Consider the following 26,022-nt stretch of genomic DNA (forward strand, 5'->3'; position numbering starts at 1 on the left):
GAAGAAAACTCACTTTCTTTCGCTTTCTCACTAAAAGTGCTGATTAGACACAGAATCTAAACTGGATGGTCACGTCGTCATCTAAAGAATCAGGAAACAGCTATGAGTAAGGAATGACATGTGCACTATAAATGCCTCATGTAAAAAGCACTTAGAGAACTGTGACTCATCTCCATGCATGAATAAAGTAGAACATCTGATTTTAGGGCAAATTGCCTCAATCAATGAATATAAAAATCAGTCCATAGTCTATCTAGGAATGGACAATTTATGCAGGGCAACCAGGTGCCCACATTGTATTTATTGATTGATTTTACTCTGATTGCACATCCTGATGAAGAAGATATTAAAATGTCTTGAAAACGTTTAGCAGCCAAGCTTGGTTCAATGAGAAGATGCAACTTCTGAATGCCTTTTGGCCTCTCATACTTCATTGGTGCCTCCCGTCATTCTTCTCCAACTCCCTGTACAGACTACAAAGCCTCTGTGTATCAGGGACAGGGAGCTTGAAAGTCCATACCCACAACAGCCCCTAGTATCTGTCTCCTTGCAACGGTGCCAAACAGTCCAACCTTCTCCAGTGCTAGTTTCCAAGCGGCCTGTCCTGCAAGTCCAGGAACATATGAATGACATTCTGGGAATCTCAAACCACAAAACGAAATCCCGCAGGATCCATTGTTAGCCTTCCCCACCCCGAAACAAAAACCGAGGGAAGCCCTAGCTGGTCTGCATGCCTGTAATACGTGGACCTCTTGTGGGATTTAAAGAAAGGGGAGGACGGTGCCTAAAACACAGCACATGGGCTTTGTTTCAGGTATATTATAGGCTGCACTAGCAAGACGTTTGAAGGAAGTGGTGTGATAACAAGTCCTCCCTTTCTTTGGTTCCCAGCCTTTCGGTCATAGCTTTGAGGGCTGGAATTCTTCTTCAAAGATCTCATCCCCAGGGGCATTCTCATACGCAGGTGGTGGCGTGAGGGGCTCCAGCCGTTCCAGCCTCTCCTCAGTCCCCTTGACTTCGTGGGTATCTGAGACAAACCGCTGCAGTCTCGGGGGTATCACCAAGCGAAGGTGTAGCTTTGAGGGCAAATCTGCCTCCGAGGCACGCCGCGCACCTGGGACCACGGAGACACTGAATGCCTCCACCACAGTCTCTCCATCGGCAGGAGGCTCAATCACCACACTGTATGGCGGGGGCTCCGCCTGGGTTGTGCCTGGGCCAGATGTAATGGTCCAGATCGTTGGGGCGGAATCTGATAGGTAGCCAGTAGCCACCACCTCCTCATACGCTGGTGCTTCGTATGCCGCATTGTCTCTGCAAAGAAAAGATGGAGAAGAGGTTAAAGTAGATCGTTGCAACGGCTTCCTACCTCCACGTTATCTGAATGCTGCTGAGCAATAAACAGTGCGTCCCCATCGACCATATTCAAGAACTTGGTCCTCACAGTCGCACTCAAGGCTTCCTCTACTCTGCCTCCTACAGGGGATGATGCAGAATTCTTTCCCTTAACTGAAGAGCAGGCTTGCGCTGCTCATTTCAGTGGCTTTGGAATCTGGGATCTGGTGCTCTTGCAGCAGGTCCTTCAGCTGTTCTAGGCAGCACTGGGCGATCCGGAGGCATCCAGCGCAAAATTATTATATTTTAAGATGCCTTTAATAATGTGCTGCTTTTAATAATGTTTTGATCAGTTATATGTATTTTATGGTGTTTGCATTTGTGTTGTACCCCGCCTCGATCCAGAGGGAGAAGCAGGTAACAAATAGTTGTTGTTGTAGTTATTATTATTATTGGAAATGATAGCACAAGAGGCACAGATACCCTCTGGATAACCCAAATAAACACAGTGATGATCACTTGAAAGGGTTATTTCTGTTCTGTGTCAAACTCTTTCAATATTCCTTCTCTTTTTGGAGATCCAGCCTGAACCATATAGAATCCAAATTTGAGGAAGCCATGCCCGCACAATTTACACCGATTTAAATCCAATTTGTAAGGGTGATCTTGCCAAAGAGAAGCACACTTAACTTCTGTTGATTGTGTGGGCTTAATTCCTCCAATAGAATCAAAAGGTCTTAAAAGTTGCTTGGCTGAACTGTGCACTTTGATAATATGTTATAAGCAATTTTAGATAATTTTGGATTTAAGGGTTAAAATATAGGTATGATTTAGGGGTTTTTTTATCTGTAAAGTTCCTAAATTCCAGATCTTAATAACAAATAAACTATATAGTATTTAATAATCTATAAAGGAATTGAATTGTAACATTTTTTAAAAAAAGTGGGAAGTGATTTTGATATTTTCCAGGCCACACATGCTGCAATTCCATATAAGCCAATTGTACTACTTATAAACAAAACCATGGATTGGATCCAGATTTAGTCATACTTAGAGTAGACCCATTGATTTCAGGGAGTAAGTATGACACAGGCCAGATCTACACCAAGCAGGATATGAGACTTTGAAAACAGTTTGAAAACTGTACATGGCGTGTGTAATGGGCCCCAACAGCTGTCACTATTGTTATAAACCATTTTAAAGCAGTAGCATAGATCCTGCCTAAGTCTGGATCCAACCCATTGTTTTGTTTGTTTTTACTGTGACCTGGTTATTTACTTTTCTTCTCAACTGTCAGAAATGTCTTTCTGTCATTCTTGCCAATATACATATTTTTCTTTCAGTTAAGTAGTATGAAACTTTCAAATCTGAATCATTTTCATGGCTGATTTACACAGGCATTTCCAAAGTAATGAAGTTCGCATGTTCTGACCTTAGTTTCACAAAGAGGCCTTTGTCTGTAATTGTTTCCACAGCACCGTTTCACATGGGGAAGATTTCCAATAAATGCCTCCCCCATATAAAATTGATAATCTAATTTGCCTGAGGACTTTTGCCATAGAAAAAACACCTAAGAGTTGGACATCAGTGCTCATTAAGAACAGCAGACCCAAAGACAAAACTGGATAGATCTTGAACCTCTTGAAAACAGGGTGGAAAAAGGTAGAGACAAAGGGCTAATCTATAAAACAGCAGATCACAGGGTAGAAGAGTTCCTGGATGGTACCATCAGACTTCAGGAGAGAGGTTGCACGTTTAAATATGCTGCTACACATAGAAACATGCCCTTCAAAAAGTAAACCAGCATGTCAGGAAGAATAAGAACATAAGAGGAGCCCTGATGGATCAGACCAAGGGTCCATCTAGTCCAGCACTCTGTTCACACAGTGGCCAACCAGCCATCGGCCAGGGATGAACAAGCAGGACATGGTGCAACAGCACCCTCCCACCCATCTTCCCCAGCAATTGGTGCTTGGCTAAAGCCCTTCTCTCCAGCAGTGAGTTGTCTATGAGGCTCATCAGACGAGCCTTTATTGCACACTCGCTACTGCCCACCTATGGATGTGCGTGTGACCTTGTGATGATGTTGTCCACCTCCATCACACCTCCCGCTCCTTCTGTTCATTTTTCCGTAGCAAAATAGACACCTTTTAATATGACTTTCTTTAAAAACGGAGAGTGCCCTGGTTTCCTGCTGCATGCAGGAAAAGTGGCGTGATAAAAACTGACTCTGAATTGGCCACGTGGTCTGTGTTTACTTCCTCTTTTCCCCTAGGAAAAATGAGGAAGTGCAGAAAAGGAACGGTAAGGAAACGTGATTTCCCCGTGTGATGACGCTCTATGTATTAGCCCAGTTACAATGACAAAGCATCGTTTGGCAATACGATAAGAAATAGCCAGGATCCTCAGACTTGCACACTCTTTTCTCCTTCCTTTCATGTGATGGTTCCTTGCCTACTATCCTGGTTTGAGGCAAACTATACTTTATCATTTCATCCAAACATTCATAGGTCCCTTAATATACAGACTGCTGAATAAGGGTATAATGTTGATATTACTGGCGTTAGGTATTGTTAATTAACCTCTTGGTATATTTTATATTCAAACCTCTGTGTTCAGAGGCAACATAACTCTGAATTCCAGATACTGGGCACAAATAATGATAGGGCTGGCCTTCATGTCCTGTTTATACACTTCCCAGAAATATTCACTGGCTATTGTTGGCGCTGGAATGCTAGACTAGATAGATCCTTTGTCAGAAAAGAATTGTTTTTCTCATGATCTATTTAATTAAAATATTTATATACTGCTCCATATCTAATATAAATTCCGGAGCAGTGAACGTCGGAATAAAACAGTTAAACAATAAAAAGATTAAAACAGCATATTAAAATTGTTCAATTTAAACCAGAATACCAATTAAAACCATGTCTGTCAGTCAAGGAATGCGTCCCAGAATAAACCTGTTTTCAGGAGGCGCCAAAAGCTGCACAGTGTTGGCATCTGCCTGACCTCCAGGGGCAGGGAGTTCCAAAGAGAAAGGGCTACCACACTAAAGGCTCTTCTCCTGGTAGACGCCAATCTACCACATGATCTGCTGTTTGTGTAGACCAGGGTGGACAAAAGTAGATCGCCAGATGTTTTGGACCTTAACACCCAGCATTTCTGATCATTGGCCATGCTGGCAGGGGCTTATGGGTGTTGTAGTCCAAAACACCTGGAGAGCTACCTTCTGCCCACTGCTGAAGCATCTATGGTTTAAGGTTAGGACAGATGAAGGAAAGGGAATAACAATGCAGTTGCTCACCCTCCCTGACTTTGTCTCCTTGAGGCTGGACGATTTTCTTCTGTTGAATTATGATGCTTCAAGTATTGTTCTGCTGCCACACTAAAGAGGTACCCAACCAAACATACACCCCCAACTGCAAGGAAGAAAAATCCCACAGGGTTGATGTCAGAGGATATGGCCAGCATGGTTACTCCAATGAGAAGCGTGGCAGTGAAGAGGACCAGTAAGGTCTGACGGAGGCTCCTCCAGCGTGACTGCGACAACATGGCAATGTGAATGGTAATACTGGTGGTCCACAAGCGAAGGCAAGGCAATGTGAATGGTAATAGTGGTGATCCACAAGCGAAGGCAAGGCAGCTGGGAAAACGGACATCTGTCAAAGATATGAGATGCAATGGCACAAATGAAGTGACACAAGTGTGTGTAACTCAAGCACACAAAATGTACACCACGTGGCATGTACAAGCAGTGTACAAGCATGATTGTCATGGAGGTCCATATAGTTAGAATTTTGAAAACAATAATCCTATACAATGATCACACTATGCAAGACTTCCCAACATCGTTATTCTCTCCCATCTATCCATCCAAAATAGTAAAAAATTGCTATGGTTACTGGGTGCCCATTCCTTCTTAAAGAACTTGCTAATAGGGAAAACCAGTTAAGTTTATGACTGGGAAACCTTTTCAAGGTACCCCAGAATCTCTCTCCATCCTTTGGAAAGGGTCATCCTTGAGCTGCGGGATAAGCAGAGAAAATGCTTGTAGCACATTAGAATCTCTGAATACAGGTAGAACCAGACAGAGAGCTGAAAGCTGGCTGAAGGTGAAGTTGCTTCAGGAGCAGTTGCTCTGCGGGGAATCTAATGCAAGATCAGTGGTCCTGAGGTCAGCTGCAGGGGTCTCTTTGCTTCCAAGGGGATCTGTGCGTATTGTACACTTGGAAATAAAACAAATATTACGAAGACAATGGCGTGGGGAGCAACCTTATGGCCCCTAGACAGGATAGACGATGACAGGATACTTCGGATACTTGAATCCGAGATCGGAGACAGGGCTCTGACCTCGGACCCAGGAATCTGCTCTCCCCTCCCCTGCCCCCTCACAGCTCGCGTGGAGAGAACGTATCTTTGGTGGTAAAAGTACCATAGGTCAAGAGTCAGATGACAGTAAAATGAGGAGGCAGGAAGCCGCCTTCTTCATCAGCAGGTAGAAGGGTGAAGACAGATCCAGAAACTCCATTTGCGGAGTGCTTAATAAGTGTATGCTTATATAATTAAAAAATGTTATACATGTAACCCTCTTGCATACTGACACTTTTTCAGGTATGAACATTGCCTTGTTTAAGCAAAGATTTCCAAAATAGAATGGATGCTCAAAATGTCAATATGCTGGATTTTTAAGGAAGTGGGGGGTTTTGTTTTAAGGGTTTTTGCATCCTTAGATTGTTGCACCCTCACCCTTTTTCTTCCTGTATAATACCACCACGCACATGGAGAGCACCTCACCCAACCCCAGCTTTGAGACACCTCCATGAGCTCACAAAGGTAATGGTGTTGGAAGCACCCCTAGCCTAGATCTCCCATGTCTAGTAAGCCTAGCATGGCCTGCTGTAACTGCCCTTATTTAGGGTGACCATATGAAAAGGAGGACAGGGCTCCTGTATCTTTAACAGTTGTATTGAAAAAGGAATTTCAGCAGGTACCATTTGTATATATAGAGAACCTGGTGAAATTTCCTCTTCCTCACAACAGTTAAAGCTGCAGGAGCCCTGCCCTCTTTTAAATCTGGTCACTCTAGTATTCATCACAACAGTTAAAGGTGCAGGAGGGAATTTCACCAGGTTCTCCATATATACAAATGACACCTGCTGAAATTCCCTTGTCTATACAACTGTTTAAGATACAGGAGCCCTGTCCTCCTTTTCATAGGGTCACCATACCTTATTGTCTCACAAGTGAAATGGCCCTCTACCTTTGGCCTCTCTTGAATGCATCTATACAGCACATACATGTTTAATAAGGAATGAATGGAGCAACTGGGCCCACATGCCCTTTTCTTTTTTTTTTTAAAAAAAAGCAACAAAACCCAGCTACTTCTCAAGGAAGCAAGCATGCCCACAAGTCATTCTGTGCCTCGGGGGGCCGGATCTACACTACTGCTTTAAAGCGCTTTATAACAATTATAAAGTGCTTCAACTGCTTTAAAGCGCTATAAAACTGTCATAAAGCGCTTTAAAGCAGTAGTGTAGATCCGGCCATGAACATTGCTCCTTTTAGGCCACAAGGGAATTCCAGAAGGAGGAAGTTTTTCTCGCGCTCTCTATTTTGCAATAACAATAGCTTTGTTGCTGGACTCTCACTTCCCATGACTTCAAAAAAAGAAACACGGGAGCACTGTCCATGCATGCCTGAGCTTAGCTCTGTTGACAGCCAAGCTGCAGGAAAATTCCACTCTGCAGAGTCAGAGACGGAAGGCACAACCAAAATCCCAAATGCGAGAGGGAGGAGGAACCAAGGAAGAGAAAAATAGGTTGCCGAGTGTGGGTGTGAGAGAGGTGGTAGGAGGCACATGGCTGTGTGAACAGATCATCTGTCTGCAGCCTTTCTTAATATCACGTGTGCATATACCAGCACAATATATATTCAGCAAATATATGGCAACATATTTCCACAGGCCACAATTCTACATACCAAAGGAGAGATGGGGTTGTGTCATATTAACTGGAGGTTCTGAAAGTTTTTACTGCAGTCACTCAGCTGGAAGCAGCTTTTCTATTTTAAACTTGCCTGTTCAGCAGGTGTATCGCCTAGAGTCAAAAAGTTTCAAAGCACCTCTGGTTGCATTGCTACTTCTCTACCTATGCTACACCTACATAGGACTGCAGCTTACATCTGCTGAAATATGGCCACGTATGCTAGTATGGAACATACTTTTTTTGTGTGAGAGACATCCTCAGTGAATGCAAGCATACCTATAACCAACGTAATTCTGAGAACCAGCATGGTGTAGTGGTTAGCGTTAGACTAAGACTAGGAAGATCTGGATTCAGACTGCTTCTGGGCCACGAAACTCACTGCATGTAACCTTAGGCCAGTCACCACCTCTCAGACTAAGCTCCGTCACAGAGTTGCTTTGAGGATAAAACGGAGGAACCCCACATTCTTTAGTGGAAGGGCAGGGCAATGATGACATCATCACCATCATCATCATTAATCACCATGAATCATCACAGTCATCTACACACAAACAGCCAAATATATTCAGCCTTTAAATTTCATAATAAAAATATATTATTTGAATCTAGACCATCGTTTTAAAGGCATAGATTTTTCAAACAGGGCTTTAAGAAAATGGAATCTATTTGTTGACCTTGCTTTTATGGTTCATGATTGTTGCTGCAACCTAAGGCTTAAATATGCACATGTTTTCAATGACAGCTCAGATTCCTGTGATTTAAGATGCTGTCATGCTTTAAAAATGCGCTCAGGCGGTATTGCAAAATTTATGACAAAAGGCAATGAATGTAACATCTAAGTGCAATAAACGGCACTTAACATATTTAGGTTGCAGTCCTTCATTTGGGCTTTTCTACGATAAATTTGTTTATAGCATCCTGAGACCATTCTATCTTTTTGCTCACCCTCCTTGCACCCTTAACTACTAGCCAAGCGTGTTTGTAATTCAGGCTGCGATTCTAAACATGCTTAACAGGGAGTAAGTCCCACTGAACACAGCACAAATTGCTTCGGAGGAAGCATGGTCAGGATCACACTGGCAGCAGAGCATCTGCTGACTTCTTACAGGGCACAGATCACATAAAGATCCCGTAACGAACAGAGACCCCCACTTGGCAAAGGCTCTCAAGCTGGATGTAAGTTCTTTCACACAATGCAAGCCTACTTACACACCTCATTTAGCACACTCAGCCATTACGTTCACACATCCCAAGCCTCTGGTGCCTCCCTCGACAGCAGCTCCTTTCGCCAGGCATTCAGTAAGCCCTGCACACTCACCGGACAGGGATGTTCTATGGCAGCCCCAGCCATGAGCTCTTGCCTTGCGTTGTCATTCCCAAGTAAACTGTATGCACTCTCCTATGCCAGCAGTTGGAGAAACTCTGATCAGCTTCTCAGGCTTCACCTTTTAAGGGAACATACAAATATCCAAGAAGAAAGTTTCGAGTGTCGGTAGAGGGCAAACTACAGGGGCCACCGGATTTCACTAGATTTTTCCACTCCAAAACTTCTGCCGTCTTCTCTGTCCTCTTGAGAATCTCCTTCCCTTTTCTCTTTTGCCCTCCCAGCTAAGCCACCTCAAGGGAGCAGGAAGCTAAGGAGGGAAAAGGGCGGCGTGTATGAGCCTGTGTGTAATCTGCCTCTCCCACTTTTCTTTCCCTATCGGGGCTCATTTCTCTCATTTTTTCCCTTTAGAAAGCCTTCATGGACACCTCCCTCCACAGGGTGGGGGCCCAACCCTACATCACACGGTCTATTCATAAAACTATTTATGAGCTCTATAAAGATGGGAACTATATATGTTCTCTCCCTACTTTACACTGGCTGCCAGGTACTGGTTTTACCCCCCCCCCCCCGGCTTTTGTACCACTAAGCTGTTATCAGGCCGATAAGCCTTGCAGAGGAGGGCTGGGGTGGAGTCTCTGTGGTTAACAGAAATCACCTGGGGAGGAGCAGCAGAGGAAAAAGGCAGAGGGCAAATGTGCTTCTTCTTGTATGTTCTTGTAAATGGTCTTGGAAAAAGTTATAACAGAAACAAAAACACCCAAACAAGATATTGGTGTGTGTGTGTAAAATTACAGCTATTTAGTTGAAACTTTGGCCATAGGTAGACCTAAGGTTTATCCCTGGATCGTCCAGGGGTCAAACCTGTTCATCCAGGTGACACACAGGGGAACCAGTGCTCAGGCGGGGGCGAACCCTGGATGATCCCAGGATAAACCTCAGGTCTAGCTGTGGCCTTTGACAAGTGAAATCTCACCCAATCAGAGGCGCTGATCTCACAGAAATCACTTCTGGGACCTTCATAGAATCATAGAATAGTAGAGTTGGAAGGGGCTTATAAGGCCATCGAGTCCAACCCCCTGCTCAATGCAGGAATCCACCCTAAAGCATCCCTGGTTGTCCAGCTGCCTCTTGAAGGCCTCTATTATGGGAGAGCCCACAACCTCCCTAAGTAACTGATTCCATTGTCGTACTGCTCTAACAGTCAGGAAGTTTTTCCTGATGTCCAGCTGGAATCTGGCTTCCTTTAACTTGAGCCCGTTATTCCGTGTCCTGCACTCTGGGAGGATCGAGAAGAGATCCTGGCCCTCCTCTGTGTGACAACCTTTTAAGTATTTGAAGAGTGCTATCATGTCTCCCCTCAATCTTCTCTTCTCCAGGCTAAACATGCCCGTTCTTTCAGCCTCTCTTCATAGGGCTGTGTTTCCAGACCCCTGATCATCCTGGTTGCCCTCCTCTGAACACGCTCCAGTTACCGGGCGACAGCGATCCTTTACATACCAGGAAGTGAGTTTAAGGTGGGAAATGTAAAAAAATCATTAAAAATTAATGGATGACCCAATTCAATTCAAGTTTGGTATGCTTAAAGCTCTCCCTAATATCTATTACTGTGCCAATTTTGGTGTCTTTATCTTTAAAGCTTATGCAGATGTAATCATTTCTTTAAAATCCTGCTCCTGCGCCCCAGTGGCGGCTCGGAAGATACGCTCAAAAAGTAGTGGCTAAATACAGCAAGTCTTTTAGCTTTATAGCACAATTAAGGCAGGGTGCATGGGAGTCCTTCACAATCAAAGCAGATTATAAGGTGGAAAACTTCGGAGTCCTTTGCACGCAATTCACAGTGATTGCACAGTATAACGCTGGTGTGATAAAGCTCTAAGTGGCCATGATGGTCTCAAGAATGCAGGACCAGCCCTACCTTTATTTATTTATTTAATCTAGATGCAGCTTTTCAGGATACAGATCCTATCAAGGTGGCTTACAAGTAACATAATAATAATAATAATAACAACAACAACAACAACAACAACAACAACAACAACTACAAATAAATAAATAATCAGGATCCTTCCCACAGGGCAGCTAACAGGAGATGATTCGGGAGGCGGCTGGAGAGTGAAGAGTCCATTAAGCAGAGTGAGGCAGCTACCTCACACAGCTGATTGGGGGTTTCATGAAAGGACAGCAAATTGTTAGTTTAATTTATTATTATTGTATTTCTACTCCAGGAGGAGGTCCTTGTGGGATTTTCTGTGTCAGGTGCCAAAATAACTTGGCCAGCCTTGGCTACTATGCACTTTGGCTTTCCAGTTCAGGCAGCAAGACGTCTTGGGGCAGCCCTGCCAGGATATGTTCTGTACAGAAAGTATTGGCAAACGGAAACTTACCTAAAGATGTGGGAGCCACATTCATATCTTGAACTGTATGTACACCCATTGGGAGCACCAGAGAGAGAGAGAGAGAGAGAGAGAGAGAGAGAGAGAGAGAGAGAGAGAGAGAGAGAGATAACAGCCACTAAATCTTCAGGCTATTGGGCAGTATATAAATGTAATAAATAAATACATTTTTTTAAAATTAATTTGTAACAATATGCTATTCTCCTTCTGCTGAAATCATTATATCCTTTACTCCAGATCCTTGTGCTAGAGGTTGCCCACCAGCTTTTCTCTCCTCCAGTCTTCCCCTTGCGAGGAGTTCTTGGAAGAAGTTCATTGAGCGATGCACCATTTCCTGACAACAGGAGTTGCATGAAAGTTGAATGCAGTCCAGCAGGAAGAAAATCCAGACAGAGTCATTCATAATCCATTCAATTCTCCAAGTGGGTGACCAACGCTGACATTTTCTATGGTTTTCTATTATGGGAAACTGTTGAAACTACGATGGATGATTTCCCAGTTTACAGCTCGTATTTACTATACTACATGGCCATATAGACTAGATTTGGTGTATTGTATTGACTAAAGGTATAAACTAGGAAGTTCAAATCTGACCTTAGCCATGAACTCACTAGGGCTAAGTGCCCTTGGGAAAGTCACTGTTTCCTCACCCTCAGCTCCCCAAACCACATCCTCAATATGTGGATGTTCCTGGCTTAGCTTTCAGGGTTGTTCATAAATATATTTATTTATTTATTACATTTATATACTGCCCCACAGCCTAAGCTCTCTGTGCGGTTTACAACAGTTAAAAACAGTAAACATTAAAAAAGTATACAATTTTTTTAAAAAAACCATCAGAAACATATAGACAACAACATAAAACCATTATCCATTTAAAAACAACAGTTCTGGGCTCCATTAAAAACAAACTTAGCATTGTTAAATGCCTGGGAGAAGAGAAAAGTCTTGACCTGGCACCTGAAAGATAACCGTGTTGGCGCCAGGCGAGCCTCATCAGGGAGATCATTCCACAGTCGGGGGGCCACCACCGAAAAGGCCCTCTCCCTTGTTGCCACCCTCCGAGCTTCCCTCGGAGTAGGCACTCGGAGGAGGACCTTAGATGTTGAGCGCAATGTAAAGCACCTTGAACTGTACTATATCAATGCTAAATATCATACTAGCCCTATCTATGCTAGCCTTCTAACTCAAGTTGGCTTACCTCAACTTTAAAAATATAATTTGCATACAGATGTGTATCTATGTTGTATGTCTACTGCACACAATTCAGTTTGTATCAATAAGCAACCTTTCACTTTTCCTCTAGTTCTGCTCACCCATCAATTCTCCACATCATCACTTTCCTAGGCTGCAATTTACTTGCCTACCCTTATCAACCGGGTCTCCTGAGGAACTCGCTTTGAGAGCGCCCCTGGCCCACGCCTTAGATTCCATGACATGTTTAGTCACTGACCAATTGCAAGACTCCTCATTCCATTCCTGAGAACAAGAAGAACGACTTCTGGAAATTACTCCTCAGGCCTTGCATTTGTTCTCTCTGGTCTTGTTCACACTAAGTTCTGCACTTCTTCAGAGTGCAAATTAGGGCTTAGACTAGGGATAGACAACCTGGTGCCCTCCAGAAGTTGTGGAGGACAGTTTCCATAATCCCTGACTGGGGCTTATGGGAGATGTAGTAAAAAAAAATACTTGATTCCCTAGACCTGCTTAGATGGCTGAATGCTTCTCCTGACAAAACCATTCCTTCCACATACAAAACACATACAGGGAGAAGGGTTCTATCCTAGACCTCGCCCCAACATACCAGTTTTATATCTGCAGGTATTTTGATGTTTGTTTATGGAGGAACATTCAATCATGTAGCCCTTCACCTACAGTCTGTTCAGCCCAGACACAGGTTTATTACCTTTGTGAGAACTAAGTCTGATTGGAATCCTCATTGCTCTTCTGGTCTGAAAACACAACAGGAGAGTTCAGATGACACTTTCAGCAACGGAGGGGGGAAGAGGCAATGCCCTGTACTTTATTCAGAGGTACTCTCCACACGACATGTTGTCCACCCCTCGTCAACCAGGCCCCTGTCTATATGACAACTGGATTGCTCCTCATTAAATATAAACCCGAATTTTCATTGATTCAAGTCTAAGTAAAGAGCGTCACACTGCAGCAGCAACAGCGATTTATTTCCTGATTTTTTTATAGTGCAGTTATAAATGCGCACATGCGCATATGCGATGATGCGATGCTACGGAGTATGGACAATGGAAGCTATACATTTTATATGTGGAGCTTCGCAGATTCATATAACAAACAAACTGGGAGCGGGACAGGGAGAGAACAAGGCAGCAGAATCAGAGAATTCAAACTAAAAACGGTGCAAAGGAACGAGGCAGCCGACAGGTGGGAAATCGGCCGATCACACTGTCCTACCCTCAAAGCTCCGCCCACATGTCAAAATGCGATTTAACTCCCCCAAAGACACAAAACCATAACACGGTGCAAACTCGGGGGTGATCCAAAAGTTGCGGCAAATTGCAAATGCGAATATGCACATTATCGCGTTAAAAACCCAGTGCTGAGGCGAATGGATGGCTGCATCATGTGTCCTGAAATGCGAATATGCGCTTTTAGGTTGGGGTAAACAAGCCATATAGACAAGCCCCGGTTAAAGCTCCCAGCGTCCTTCAGACCAGTCAATACTCCTCCCTCCCTCTTCCAAGGGCTATCCCATCAGCCACTGCAACGTCTGCCAGCTGTAGAGGATTCGCCAGGTGCTTTTGGCCGCTCCTGCGGAGAACTCTACAGCCTAATGAAATAAAGCACGGAACACGCAACGGAACCCTCTACATGACATGTAGCCTAGCTACAGTTATCCATGCTCTGATAACCTCTTGTTTGGATTACTGCAATGCGTTATACGTGGGGCTGCCTTTGAAAATGGTCCGGAAACTTTAACTGGTACAAAACAGGGCAGCACAGTTACTAACAGGGACTGGCCGACGAGACCACATCACGCCAGTCCTTTTCCAGCTTCATTGGCTGCCAGTCCAGGTCCGGGCCCGATTCAAAGTGCTGGTATTAACATTTAAAGCCCTAAACGGCTTGGGGCCAGGCTATCTGAATACCTCCTCCCATATGTACCTGCCCGGACCCTAAGGTCATCCTCAGGGGTCCTCCTCCGCTAGCCCCTGCCAAAGGAAGTGAGGCAGGTGGCTACCAGGAGGAGGGCCTTCTCTGCTGTGGCACCCTGGCTGTGGAACAAGCTCCCTAAGGAGGTTCGCTTGGCACCTACATTATATTCTTTTAGACACCAGGTGAAGACCTTTTTATTCTCCCAGCATTTTAACAGTCTATAAATAAATTTTAAGTTGGTGTTTTAAATTTGTAATTTTGCATTGCTGCTGTTTTTATCTGGTTGAGCTTTTATATTGTATTTTATATTATGGTTTTATACTGTTGTTTTATATTTTGAATGTTTTCAATTTTTGTGAACCGCCCAGAGAGCTCCGGCTATTGGGTGGTATAGAAATGTAATAAATAAATAAATAAATAAATAAATATGTTAAGCAACGGGTCTCCAGAGAAGCAAGACAGCGGACCATTGTTTTCCCCACGTTCCAGAAAATAAAGCACAGTGAGTTGTGTGTCCCTCCTCAGACAACACAATAAGCAGCACAACAGACACTTGCACAATTTATCACCTGTTGCTTATCATGTTGTCCAAACTCAGCCAACTTCTCTCCCTTCCAGTTCGCTTCTCTTCTTACATGACCTGCTGAGTCATGCTGATGGAAGTGTTTCCCAGCTACTCTACGGAGACAGACGACAAGTTTTAATGGTACTGAGAGTGAGCTTCAAAGAGGTATCATTTCCCCTGGTGTAGACACATGATTTTTCTTGTCCCACTGTCACCTCTGGCCGAACTGGTTTTGCATATATTTGAAACATTTTTTTTAAAAATAGTGCAAAACCAGTTCACCAGAATAAAAAAAAAGGAGGCTAGTATACACCAAGTATTTACTCTTTTTCAAACTGCTTTCAGCTCTCTGGAAAAATACGGTTGTCTCTCTCCAATGAGAGAAATATGTTAAGGGACTTTCCACAGAAAGAACAGCTGTGCAATTCATGTTCATTCCTTTTGATTTATTGTGCAATCTGGATATCTTCCTCAAGGATATACTCCCTCAAGGCCTAGTAGATTTTAGCTGCTATAGAGTAAAGACAGACATAACAGCTGTATTCAGACATAACACTAAGCCACAGTTTAGCATTGCTAGAACAAGACTTAGCAAGCCCTGAGCTTGCATGTTCCACAATCCCCACCTTCTTCCGGCACAGCCGTGAAGAAGAGATTGGAAGCTTCGGTTTTAGATTAACTGTAGTTTAGTGTGTTGCCTAACACCTAAACTGTGGTTAATCTTAATTATGGCTACTTGAAACAAGTCAACTCTTAAACTATGGTTTGAAGTTGGTTACTTTCAACTAATGATAGTTAAGTTCAACCACAGTGTGTCTCTGTTTGGACAACATGGCAAGTTACAGTTAATCAAAAATGAAAACAAAAACTGCCAAACTCCTCTCTATAGCTGCACCACAGGACAAGGAGAGGGTGTGCAGTCTCAGTGCTCACTGTAGCTCATTCTCATAATGCTAAATATTTAAAAAGAAATCATAATGCTTTTTCATCCATGTTGTAATGCCAACTTCTTGTGCACATTCTGAGCTCTATCACACCAGCGATTTATCACATGCTCGCCCTGCCTGGTATGTGGTTTTTCAGCCTGGTACTCACATGACATCATCCACATCCTGCACTCATTTTGCCACTTCCCCTCCATGTTTGGTTTCTTTTTGGAGCTGGGAGAGTCTGGATTATTTTCCCTCCCTGCGAAACAAATGCACTCCTCCCTCCCATATATTGCTTGCATTGCGTTCTATCCGACCATCCTGTTCTTTGTTTGAGGTGTGTGTGTCTAACAGTGGTCTCGCTAACAAAAGAGGAGGGCGGGGCAGTTCTCCGCTCAGTTGTGAAGGAGGAGGGAGAGAGGTCCCATTTAACTCTATGTTCTTAATCCTGAGTAGGCATTTTTACCTTAAAAGAAATGTGAAAAATGCACCCTCCTTGCCCACAGCTCCCTCATTTTTAAAGATAAAAGACATCAAAATTGGCACAGTGGTAGCTGTCAAGGAAGGCTTTAGCCACCCCAAGTTTGAATCAGATTGATTCATCCCTTGATTTTAAGGATTTTTTAATGAAAATTTTAAAATGCTTACATCTGTGTAATTTTTAAATAGAGATCAAAATTGGCTCAGTGATAGCTCTTAGGTAGAGCTTTCAGCATGCCAAGTTTGAATCAGATTGGTTCATCCCTTGATTTTATAGGATTTTTTTAAATTTCCCCCCCTTAAAACCATTTTCCTGGTAGTCCGCCAGTGTGAAGGATTGATCTTCCTTTCCTTTGTTCATGTGAAGCTGTGCATCTCCAGGTTCATAAACTACAGATCTGCTGGTTCCCTTACTCAAGAGTAAATTCCATTGATTTCAAATGCATTTTCATCCAAGTCATACTAAAATTTACCTTTGAGTAAACCCTACTGAACAGAGAAAAAGTTACTTATGAGTAAACAGAAGTAAGCATATGGTTGCAGAGCACTTCTTTCCAGTTTGCTGTTTTAGACTTAAAAAAAAAAGCTTCTGAGTGACCACACTAGTAAAAGTCAATTCTATATGTGTTTACTCAGAAGTAAGTCTCTCTCTGTTCAATGAGGTTTACGCAGTCACAGGAAAGTCCTTCCTCGGCAAGTTCATAGTGCAATCTCAGCTTTACACGCTGCTGATTTCACACTATTAGGGTTCATTCAAGCTTTTCTCTGAGCTATTTTAAAATGGAATAAGGGGAGTAACTGCGGGAGACATCCTGGTTGTTGCCAATATCCAACAGGATGAGCAAACCTCTGTGAGTGGGTGTGTCCAGTCACCAGTGTGCTTTATTTTACTCATGTGAAGAAGCCCATAGTAGAAAAGCTGTTCAGGTGGTGTAGGGGGTATTTTACCTTTGTGGGGGATTGTGGGGATGGCTTTTAATTTTTTTGAGTAGTCTATACAGCTGCTAATCTACAGATTTTCAGCCCCATCTATAGAGGGGTCTCTCTGAGCCAACAGGGCACGTGTCTTGGCTGTAGTGAATTTAAGAACATTTCCTTCTTATTTCAGCAGAGGTATGTTGCTGAGGTGTATACACTGCTTTAGAATCCCCCAAGCTGCTCCTGTCTCAAAATATCATGTAAAGAAGCTGCAAACTGGAATTACTGAAAAGATTTGTCCAGAATTTGCCCAGGGAATTGTACACCTTGCACTGCAGTAAGATTTGCCAATTCTACACTCATCTGGAAGGTACACATTTCCACTTTGTGGGAGGTGTATGAGTCCTTGTTTCAAACTTTATACAGGAAATATGAAAAAAGGAAGTGCAAGTCATTCATGCTTCCTGTCCCCATTTTTTGTGTAATTCTCTTCTTTGAGAAAGTTTCAACAGAACTGAATAAGAATTAAGTAAAATGTATTGCTAACTAAAACTGCTACGTTTTTCTTCTGTGGTCTGTACAGGAACAGTAGTACGGGTCACAAAAGCAAAATTGTTAAGTGCTCTGGGCAGGGACCATCTTGTAAAGTTAGTTCAACAAACTAGCTGTTCCTCATAAATCCATAGCAGTACACAGTTCTCTGCTAATTGCTTTACAGGTTTCTCAGAAAATCAAATTAATGTAGATCACAAGTTGAATATGAGCCAACAGTGCGATATGGCTGCAAGAAAGGCAAATGCTATTTTGGGCTGCATTAATAGAAGTATAGCTTCCAAATCACGTGAGGTACTGGTTCCTCTCTATTCGGCCCTGGTTAGGCCTCATCTAGAGTATTGCGTCCAGTTCTGGGCTCCACAATTCAAGAAGGACGCAGACAAGCTGGAGCGTGTTCAGAGGAGGGCAACCAGGATGATCAGAGGTCTAGAAACAAAGCCCTATGAAGAGAGACTGAAAGAACTGGGCATGTTTAGCCTGGAGAAGAGAAGATTGAGGGGAGACATGATAGCACTCTTCAAATACTTAAAAGGTTGTCACACAGAGGAGGGCCAGGATCTCTTCTCGATCCTCCCAGAGTGCAGGACACGGAATAACGGGCTCAAGTTAAAGGAAGCCAGATTCCGGCTGGACATCAGGAAAAACTTCCTGACTGTTAGAGCAGTGCGACAATGGAATCAGCTACCTAGGGAGGTTGTGGGCTCTCCCACACTAGAGGCATTCAAGAGGCAGCTGGACAACCATCTGTCAGGGATGCTTTAGGGTGGATTCCTGCATTGAGCAGGGGGTTGGACTCGATGGCCTTGTAGGCCCCTTCCAACTCTGCTATTCTATGATTCTATGATTCTATGTGAAAATTCTGCCCACATGTTGCTTTGTTTTATAGAATTCCCTCCTCACAGAACACTGACTGAACCATGCAGATGGATCATGATCCAGTGAGGAAACATGCATATCTTCCACTGGTATCTATTTAGGACTCAGCTCATTGAGATTTTTTTTTTCAGGACAAGCCCCATGAAAAGCATAGTAGTGCTCTTAGGCCTTAGCTAGACCTAAGGTTTATCCCAGGATCATCCCGGGGTCATCCCTGTTCATGTAAATGACACACAGGATATCCCGAGAGCAGAAGACCCCGGGACGATCCTGGGATAAACCTTAGGTCTAGCTAAGGCCTTAAAGATCTCCCTTTCATTTCAATGAGGCTTGCGCAAGATAATTTCACAGTGGGTTGTGCTCTTAATATAACTGCGGCTGCAAGATCTGTAGGAAGATATATTCCAGTATGAGGCACACTAGAGCCTTTCTACATGGGACATTTATTGTGTGCTTGTGAATCCTCAGTCACGGTAGTTTGCAGGCGCTGTACATGACATCATCATCCTGCATTCTTTGCAACCATTTTAATGTTCCCCCCCCCCCCCCCCGAAGATAAAACTCTGGAATTTGCATGAGTGGTGGCATGAAACCCTGGTGTATTTGCCAAATTCCACTATACCACCTAGTGCAGCCTTCCTCAACCTGGGGCAATCCAGATGTGTTGGACTGCATCTCCCAGAATGCCCCAGCCAGGCTGGGGCATTCTGGGAGTTGTAGTCCAACACATCTGGAGCGCCCCAGGTTGAGGAAGGCTGACCTAGTGGTTGTGTAATGGAACATATAGAAAGGCAGAGAAATTAAAAAAAACCAGGAAAAAATGTGTAAAAGAACTGATATTAATCCCACAAAAAATCTGGAAACAAAAGCTTTCATAAACTGGCGAGTTAAAAGGCCTGGGTACCCAGGAGCAATTGGAATTACAGACTTATAGTGTAAATATCTGTGGCATTGTATCAGGGCTGCTGGGTCTCTAATGTTCCTCATACTGGAATATATCTCAGATCTAAAATCTTCTTTTCTTTCTCTCCATCCTGCCTTATTCTACACTTGAGATGACTCACAACTATAAAACAATGTAACATTCATAAACTATCAAAACCTACTTTCAGAAGTAGTAAACCATCAGGCAAGAGACATGCAAATAGCATTTTATACCATAAAAACCGTTTTTAAAAATGTGCGCTGCGTTTTATTTACTGACACTTATAAAGAACATCATGTTCCTCCTCAAGGATCTCAGGGGGTTGGAGCCACCACCCTCAAAACATTCCGATTTAATTAATTGAATTGAGTACCTATTTGCCATTGGAATACTAATCTGGACAGAGATAGCCTAGCCACAGTTATCTGATAACCTCTCGCTTGGATTACTGCAATGCGTTATACGTGGGGCTGCCTTTGAAAACGGTCCGGAAGCTTCAGCTGGTACAAAACAGGGCAGCCCGTTTACTAACAGGGACTGGCAGGCGAGATCACATTACGCCAGTCCTTTTACAACTTCATTGGCTGCCAGTCCAGGTCCGGGCCCGATTCAAAGTGCTGGTATTGACATTTAAAGCCCTAAACGGTTTGGGGCCAGGTTATTTGAAGGAATGCCTCCTCCCATATGTACCTGCCCGGACATTAAGATCATCTACAGGGGCCCTTCTCCGTGAGCCCATGCCAAAGGAAGTGAGGCAGGTGGCTACTAGGAGGAGGGCTTTCTCCGCTGTGGCACCCCGGTTGTGGAATGAGCTCCCCAGAGAGGTCCGCCTGGCGCCTACACTGTACTGCTTTCGTCGCCAGCTAAAGACCTTTTTATTCTCTCAGTATTTTAACAATTTTAACTTAAATTTAAATTTTACTGTTTTAACTCTGTATTTTAATCTTATATCAATTTTGTTGCGTGGTTTTATCCTGGTTGTGCTTTTTATACTGTATTTTGTAATTGTGCTTTTAACATGTTGGTTGTTTTATTATGGTTTTAACTTTTGTGAACCGCCCAGAGAGCTTCAGCTATTGGGCGGTATAAAAATGTAATAAATAAATAAATAAGTTTCTTGACTCAGTTCACATGTTATGGCTATGGTATAAACCCTGGGTAGCCATGAACAAGCAGGAACAAGAGAGCATCCTGGTGCCTGCCCACCAGCTCCCAATGAGTTAAACAACCCAGGGATGCTCTATCTCATCATTGTCTATCATGACATCCAATCCTGGAATTGGAGGTTGTTGGGAGAAGAACAATCCAGACTTATAGCCCATGGTTTCTTCTTGGGTTACAAGTCTGGGTTTTCCTCCCACAACAACCTCCAGATCTGAGTCTGGATGCCATGATAAAGGACCCAGAAACTGAGCATCTCTAAGCTATTTTAGTCAGCAGGAGCCAGCTCGTTCACTCCTGCTTCACTATCAACAACCCACAGATAACAGACCGTGTTTTTGACATGCGCACCTGGTTTGTCATTCTGAGAAATACATAGTACGTGGGAATGGGAGTTGAAGGACACTGGAAATATTTAACGCACATGGTAATTAAGTGAAGATACATCTGCCTTCTAGGTAGTTAGCAATGGCACATGGCAAAGTTCAGGTTTCCATTATTCCTTTACGATGTCAGGCAGTCACCAGGTCCCGTGGTAGTTTTCTCTGTTCATGTTCTGCCCTAAGGGCTTTTTCAAAGGTTCACAAAGGTTTTCATGGAATGTAAAACCTGTTTTTCTAATTCATCTGACCAAAGCTAGAGGCTATGAACCTGTCACTTTTTTAATCAGTCTTCAAGGGAAAACAAACATTATATTATACCAAAATTACTTTCTATTTAGTTATATTATCATGTACTTAACTATCATTAAGTACATAAGAACTTTTTTACTGAATCAGTCCAAGGGCCGATCTATTTCCACCTTCTGTTTTGATCAGTGGGCAAACAGATGCTTTGCAAAACAGAAAGCTTTCAAGCAGAGCACCAAGACGTTGTTGTTTGAATTTCACACTCTCTTTGAACAAAAAAGTTCTGCTTGGGACCAGCAGCTGCCAGAAAAAAAGTACTACTCCTAATGATGGTAGAATTCTATCTCTTCTCTTCCGTATACGTCTTAGAACATCATCACACGGGGGTGGGGTGGGAAATCGCGTTTCTTTACTGTCGCTTCTCCTCATTACTTCCTTTTTCAAAAGAGGAAGTAAACAACGTGCATGTGGCCCATTCAGTGGGTCGGTTTGATCATGCTGCTTCTCCAGCACACTGTGGGAGACAGCAGCAAGTTTATTTATTTATTTATTAGATTTATATCCCACCTTTTTTCCTCCAAGGAACCCAAGGCGGCGTACATGATCCTCCTCCACTCCATTTTATCCTCGCAACAACAACCCTGTGAGGTGGGTTGGGCTGAGAGTCTGTGACTGGCCCAAGGTCACCCAGTGGGTTTCCATGGCTGAGTGGGGACTAGAACCCAGATCTCCTGACTCCCAGTCAAACATCTTAGCCACTACACCACACTGGCTCTTAAACTGCTTTAAAACCTCAAAAATAAGTTCTGTCTCAAAAATAATTTGGATTTACCAGGGGTGGGGGGGTTGTTGCATGAAGGAAGCTAGGAGGGGCAGGAAGCACGCGGGATGTAGACAATGTGAACAGGACCTGCGAAAATCCGTGCGTGCCCAGTATCAAGCGTGCAATAAAATCCTCGTCTGATGACACCCTTAGACTACTTTACACTTACAGGCCGTAGCTAGACCTAAGGTTTATCCCAGGATTGTCCTGGGGTCAAACCTGTTCATCTAAGGCCACAGCTAGACCTAAGGTTTATCCTGGGATCATCCAGGGTTCGCCCCTGCCTGAGCACTGGATCCCTTGTGTGTCGCCTAGAGGAACAGGTTTGACCCCTGGATGATCCAGGGATAAACCTTAGGTCTAGCTATGGCCACATTGAGGAATCAACGGATTCTGAGTGTAATCAAATAATTAGTTGTTGCAACAACCTAGCCTAAACCGAAGCAACAATTTGAGAAAGCAGTGGGGGCATTTATAAAATGCAGATGGTGGAGCTGATGGGGATGGAGTTGGTTAGGAGTTCCTAGTTGCTTATTCCCAGGAAAGTTTGAAACGCAGCTCAATGACCGATGTTTATATGGTTCTGTACTCCAATTAGTCTTTGACCTACCCCATCTTATATATCACTATGATCAAGGATTTCTTTCGTCTTGAGATTTCTAACGCTATGGAGCTGCAATCTGTTTACCATAGAATAGCCAGAACAAGAATGAGAAAAGAGTCAGGACTTGCAAGATATCAGCCTCCTACATTAATTACCCCTTTGCTTTCTCCAGCTATGAGTGTGTCCACTGAGGTTGTGGGATCAAAAGCTTGTCCAAAGTCCTTGCTGAATGTCTGCAGAATTTCTAGTTGAAAACTGGAAACTCTATAAATGGAAAAGGCCGCAATTAGGATGAGTCTAATGTTGGATGGTACAAGTCACTCTCAGGTAAACAGTTTGCAATGAGCCAACCTTCTCAATAACTGAATAAACATTCATGTGGGAGTTTTGCCTCAATATCTCTGTTGTACATTACTCAGCCTTGCTAGATTTTATCTGTGGTCCGTACCAGGCTGATTTACCATCTCCCAGAGGGCTAATTGATTGATTAATTGGTTAATTATTTAACTATGCTTTGAAGATATGGAGTGCTGCATCATTAGCAGCAACCATCATTTAGAGGAAAATACTTTACAAATCTGAAACTGATTGAGGTTTTAGTATCAAACCCAGAAAATTGAAATGGCACCACTTGTTTATGACAATTAATGTGGGCACATTTCACTGGGAAGTTCTGCACTAGCGCTATTAAAATAAATGAGAGCTAAGCAAGAGTGTGTGATAGTGCAATTCCTTTTTATGGGGCTTCCATAGACCAACTTTCCCATAGATTGTGCCCCATGGGTCAGATCTGTCTGGCTCCCATTCAGCTGCCTTAAATGGTACCCATAAACTGCTGTAGCCATTTCAAATTCACCTTTCCCCAAGGGCCACTTCTGATGAGGCATGTACACAGCATGGTACTACACATTCCCCTGCAAAGACAGGGTTGGGTTATCAGCCACTAGGGGGAACATCAGATGGCATTTTATCACATGCTCATTACTGCCCACTTATGGTTTTTCACGTGTTCTTTAGACAACACCATCCACCTCCCGTGCACCTTCCACTCCTTCCACTCATTTTTCTGTCACAAAAAAAGACCTGGAAAATCCGACTTTTTTAAAAAAAAAATTGCTGCCATTTCCTGCTGTGTGTAGGAAAAGCTGCGTAATAAAAAAAGGCCCCTGAATGGACCACATGGTTGTTGCTGCTTCCTCTTTCTCTCCCCATGTAAAGAGATCAAATCTCCAGGGCCCGATGAACTGCATCCTAGAGTAATGAAGGAGCTAGCATAAGAACTCTCAGATCCACTGTCTATTATCGTTGGAAGACGGGTGAGGTGCCGGACGACTGGAGGAGGGCTAACGTTGTCCCTATCTTCAAAAAGGGCAAAAAGGAGGATCCTGGGAACTACAGACCAGTCAGTCTGACATCTATCCTTGGGAAATGTTTGGAGCAGATTACGAAGAAGTCAATCTGTAAGCACCTTAAAAACAATGCAGTGATTACTAAAAGCCAGCATGGATTTGTCAAGAATAAATGCTGTCAGACTAATTTGATCTCCTTTTTTGATCGGGTAACCTCCCTTGTGGACTGTGGGAATGCTGTGGACATAATATATCTTGACTCCAGCAAAGCTTTTGACAAAGTACCACATGACATTCTGATTAATAATCTAGCTAAAAGTGGGCTAGATGGAACAACCATTAGGTGGACCCATAGTTGGCTACAGAATCGGATTCATACCTTCTCAAACTGAGGGGAGGTAACGAGTGGGGTGCCGCAGGGCTCAGTCCCGGGCCCAGTGCTCTTCAACATTTTTACTAATGATTTGGACAAGCAGGTGCAGGGAATGCTTATTAAATTTGCAGATAACACAAAATTGGGTGGGATAGCTAATACCCCAGAAGACAGAAACAAACTTCAAAGTGATCTTGATAGGCTGGAGAGCTGGGCTGAAAACAACAGAATGAAATTTAATAGGGATAAATGCCAAGTTCTACAACTAGGAAAAAGAAACCAAATGCACCGTTACAAGATGGGGGATATTTGGCTCAGCAATCCTACAAACGAGAAGGATCTTGGAATTGTTGTAGATCACAAGCTGAATATGAGCCAACAGCGTGATGTAGTTGCAAAAAAAGGAAATGCTATTTTGGGCTGCATTAATAGAAGTATAGCTTCCAAATCATGTGAGGTACTGGTTCCCCTCTATTTGGCACTGGTTATTGAGTATTGCAGCCAGTTCTGGGCACCACACTTAAAGAAGGTTGCAGACAAGCTAGAGCATGTTCAGAGGAGGGCAACGGGGATGATCAGGAGTCCGGAAACAAAGCCCTATGAAGAGAGACTGAAAGAAGTGAGCATGTTTAGCCTGGAGAAGAGAAGATGGAGGGGAGACATGAGAGCACTCTTCAAATACTTGAAAGGTTGTCACACAGAGGAGGGCCAGGATCTCTTCTCGATCCTCCCAGAGTGCAGGACACGGAATAACGGGCTCAAGTTAAAGGAAGCCAGATTCCGGCTGGACATCAGGAAAAAAAATCCTAACTGTTTGAGCAGTACGACAATGGAATCAGTTGCCTGGTGAGGTTGTGGACTCTCCCACACTAGAGGCCTTTCAGAGGCAGCTGGACAAGCATCTGTCAGGGATGCTTTAAGATAGATCCCTACAGTGAGCAGGGGTTTGGACTCAATGGCCCTTTCAGCTCTACTGTTATATGACTCTATGATTCTGTGAATGTGCACTGAGCTTCATATGGTTCTCACTCATGGCAGCTATGTCATACCCTCTGGTGTGGACAGAATATAGATAAAGCACGAGATTCCTGATAGTATAGGAAGTCATTTGCAATTCTGCTTGTAGTTTACAAAAGAGGAGCAATGATTGCGTACAGCTAGGAGTCCCCCATTTGGAGGCAGCTTTTGTTAAAGGGTAGGCAGAAAAGGGCGTTTCATTTCCCACCTGCCAGGCTCATTGCGGTAAAGTCATTCCTATTCCTGATGGCAATCACTGTCTGCGCCATACAGTCTATGCACTGCTGAATGATCCCTCACATGGGTAAGATAATTATGATTTAGTAGTGGAGCTACTTGCGTCTTCTGATGAAAAACAGCTTTCCAAAATGTAAATAAGAAATGGGCCCTCGCTGCAGCTCTAGTTGCCGTTATTAAATCATTCCATTCTTCTGTGCCACCTGTGTATGTTTAGGGTATGAACTCAATGGATCACAAGCACTGATCTTTTATGCCAAATACCTTGAAAAGCTTGTTGATTTCTGAAGATCAAGCTCCTGTGAAAGACACAAGAGCAGCTCAGAATAAGGTTGTTTTTTTAATCAATCGACAACATGACTTATTTTATATGTGTATTTATTACTTACTTATTTCTATCCCAACTT

General features: G+C 43.4%; 1 protein-coding gene across 1 annotated transcript; it reads right to left on the reverse strand.

Annotated features, from left to right (window-relative positions):
* On the reverse strand, positions 1 to 5,026 carry TMEM139 (transmembrane protein 139). Its single transcript, XM_063128480.1, has 2 exons — positions 4,643 to 5,026; positions 1 to 1,314 (listed from the first exon to the last, which is right to left on the reverse strand). The coding sequence occupies exons 1-2, from the start codon at positions 4,888 to 4,890 to the stop codon at positions 900 to 902; spliced, it is 663 nt and encodes a 220-aa protein (XP_062984550.1). The 5' UTR covers positions 4,891 to 5,026; the 3' UTR covers positions 1 to 899.
* Between the last annotated feature and the right edge of the window lie 20,996 nt (positions 5,027 to 26,022).

Source organism: Elgaria multicarinata, chromosome 6 (genome assembly GCF_023053635.1).
Source record: "Elgaria multicarinata webbii isolate HBS135686 ecotype San Diego chromosome 6, rElgMul1.1.pri, whole genome shotgun sequence".
NCBI lineage: Eukaryota > Metazoa > Chordata > Lepidosauria > Squamata > Anguidae > Elgaria > Elgaria multicarinata.

What these genes read in the sequence shown, in the direction of transcription:
- TMEM139 (XM_063128480.1), bottom strand. Translation starts at nt 4,890, where the DNA reads ATGTTGTCGCAGTCACGCTGGAGGAGCCTCCGTCAGACCTTACTGGTC. An exon ending in AGGAGACAAAGTCAGGGAGG is followed by an intron (nt 1,315 to 4,642) that starts GTGAGCAACTGC and finishes TTTTCTTTGCAG; the next exon opens with AGACAATGCGGCATACGAAG.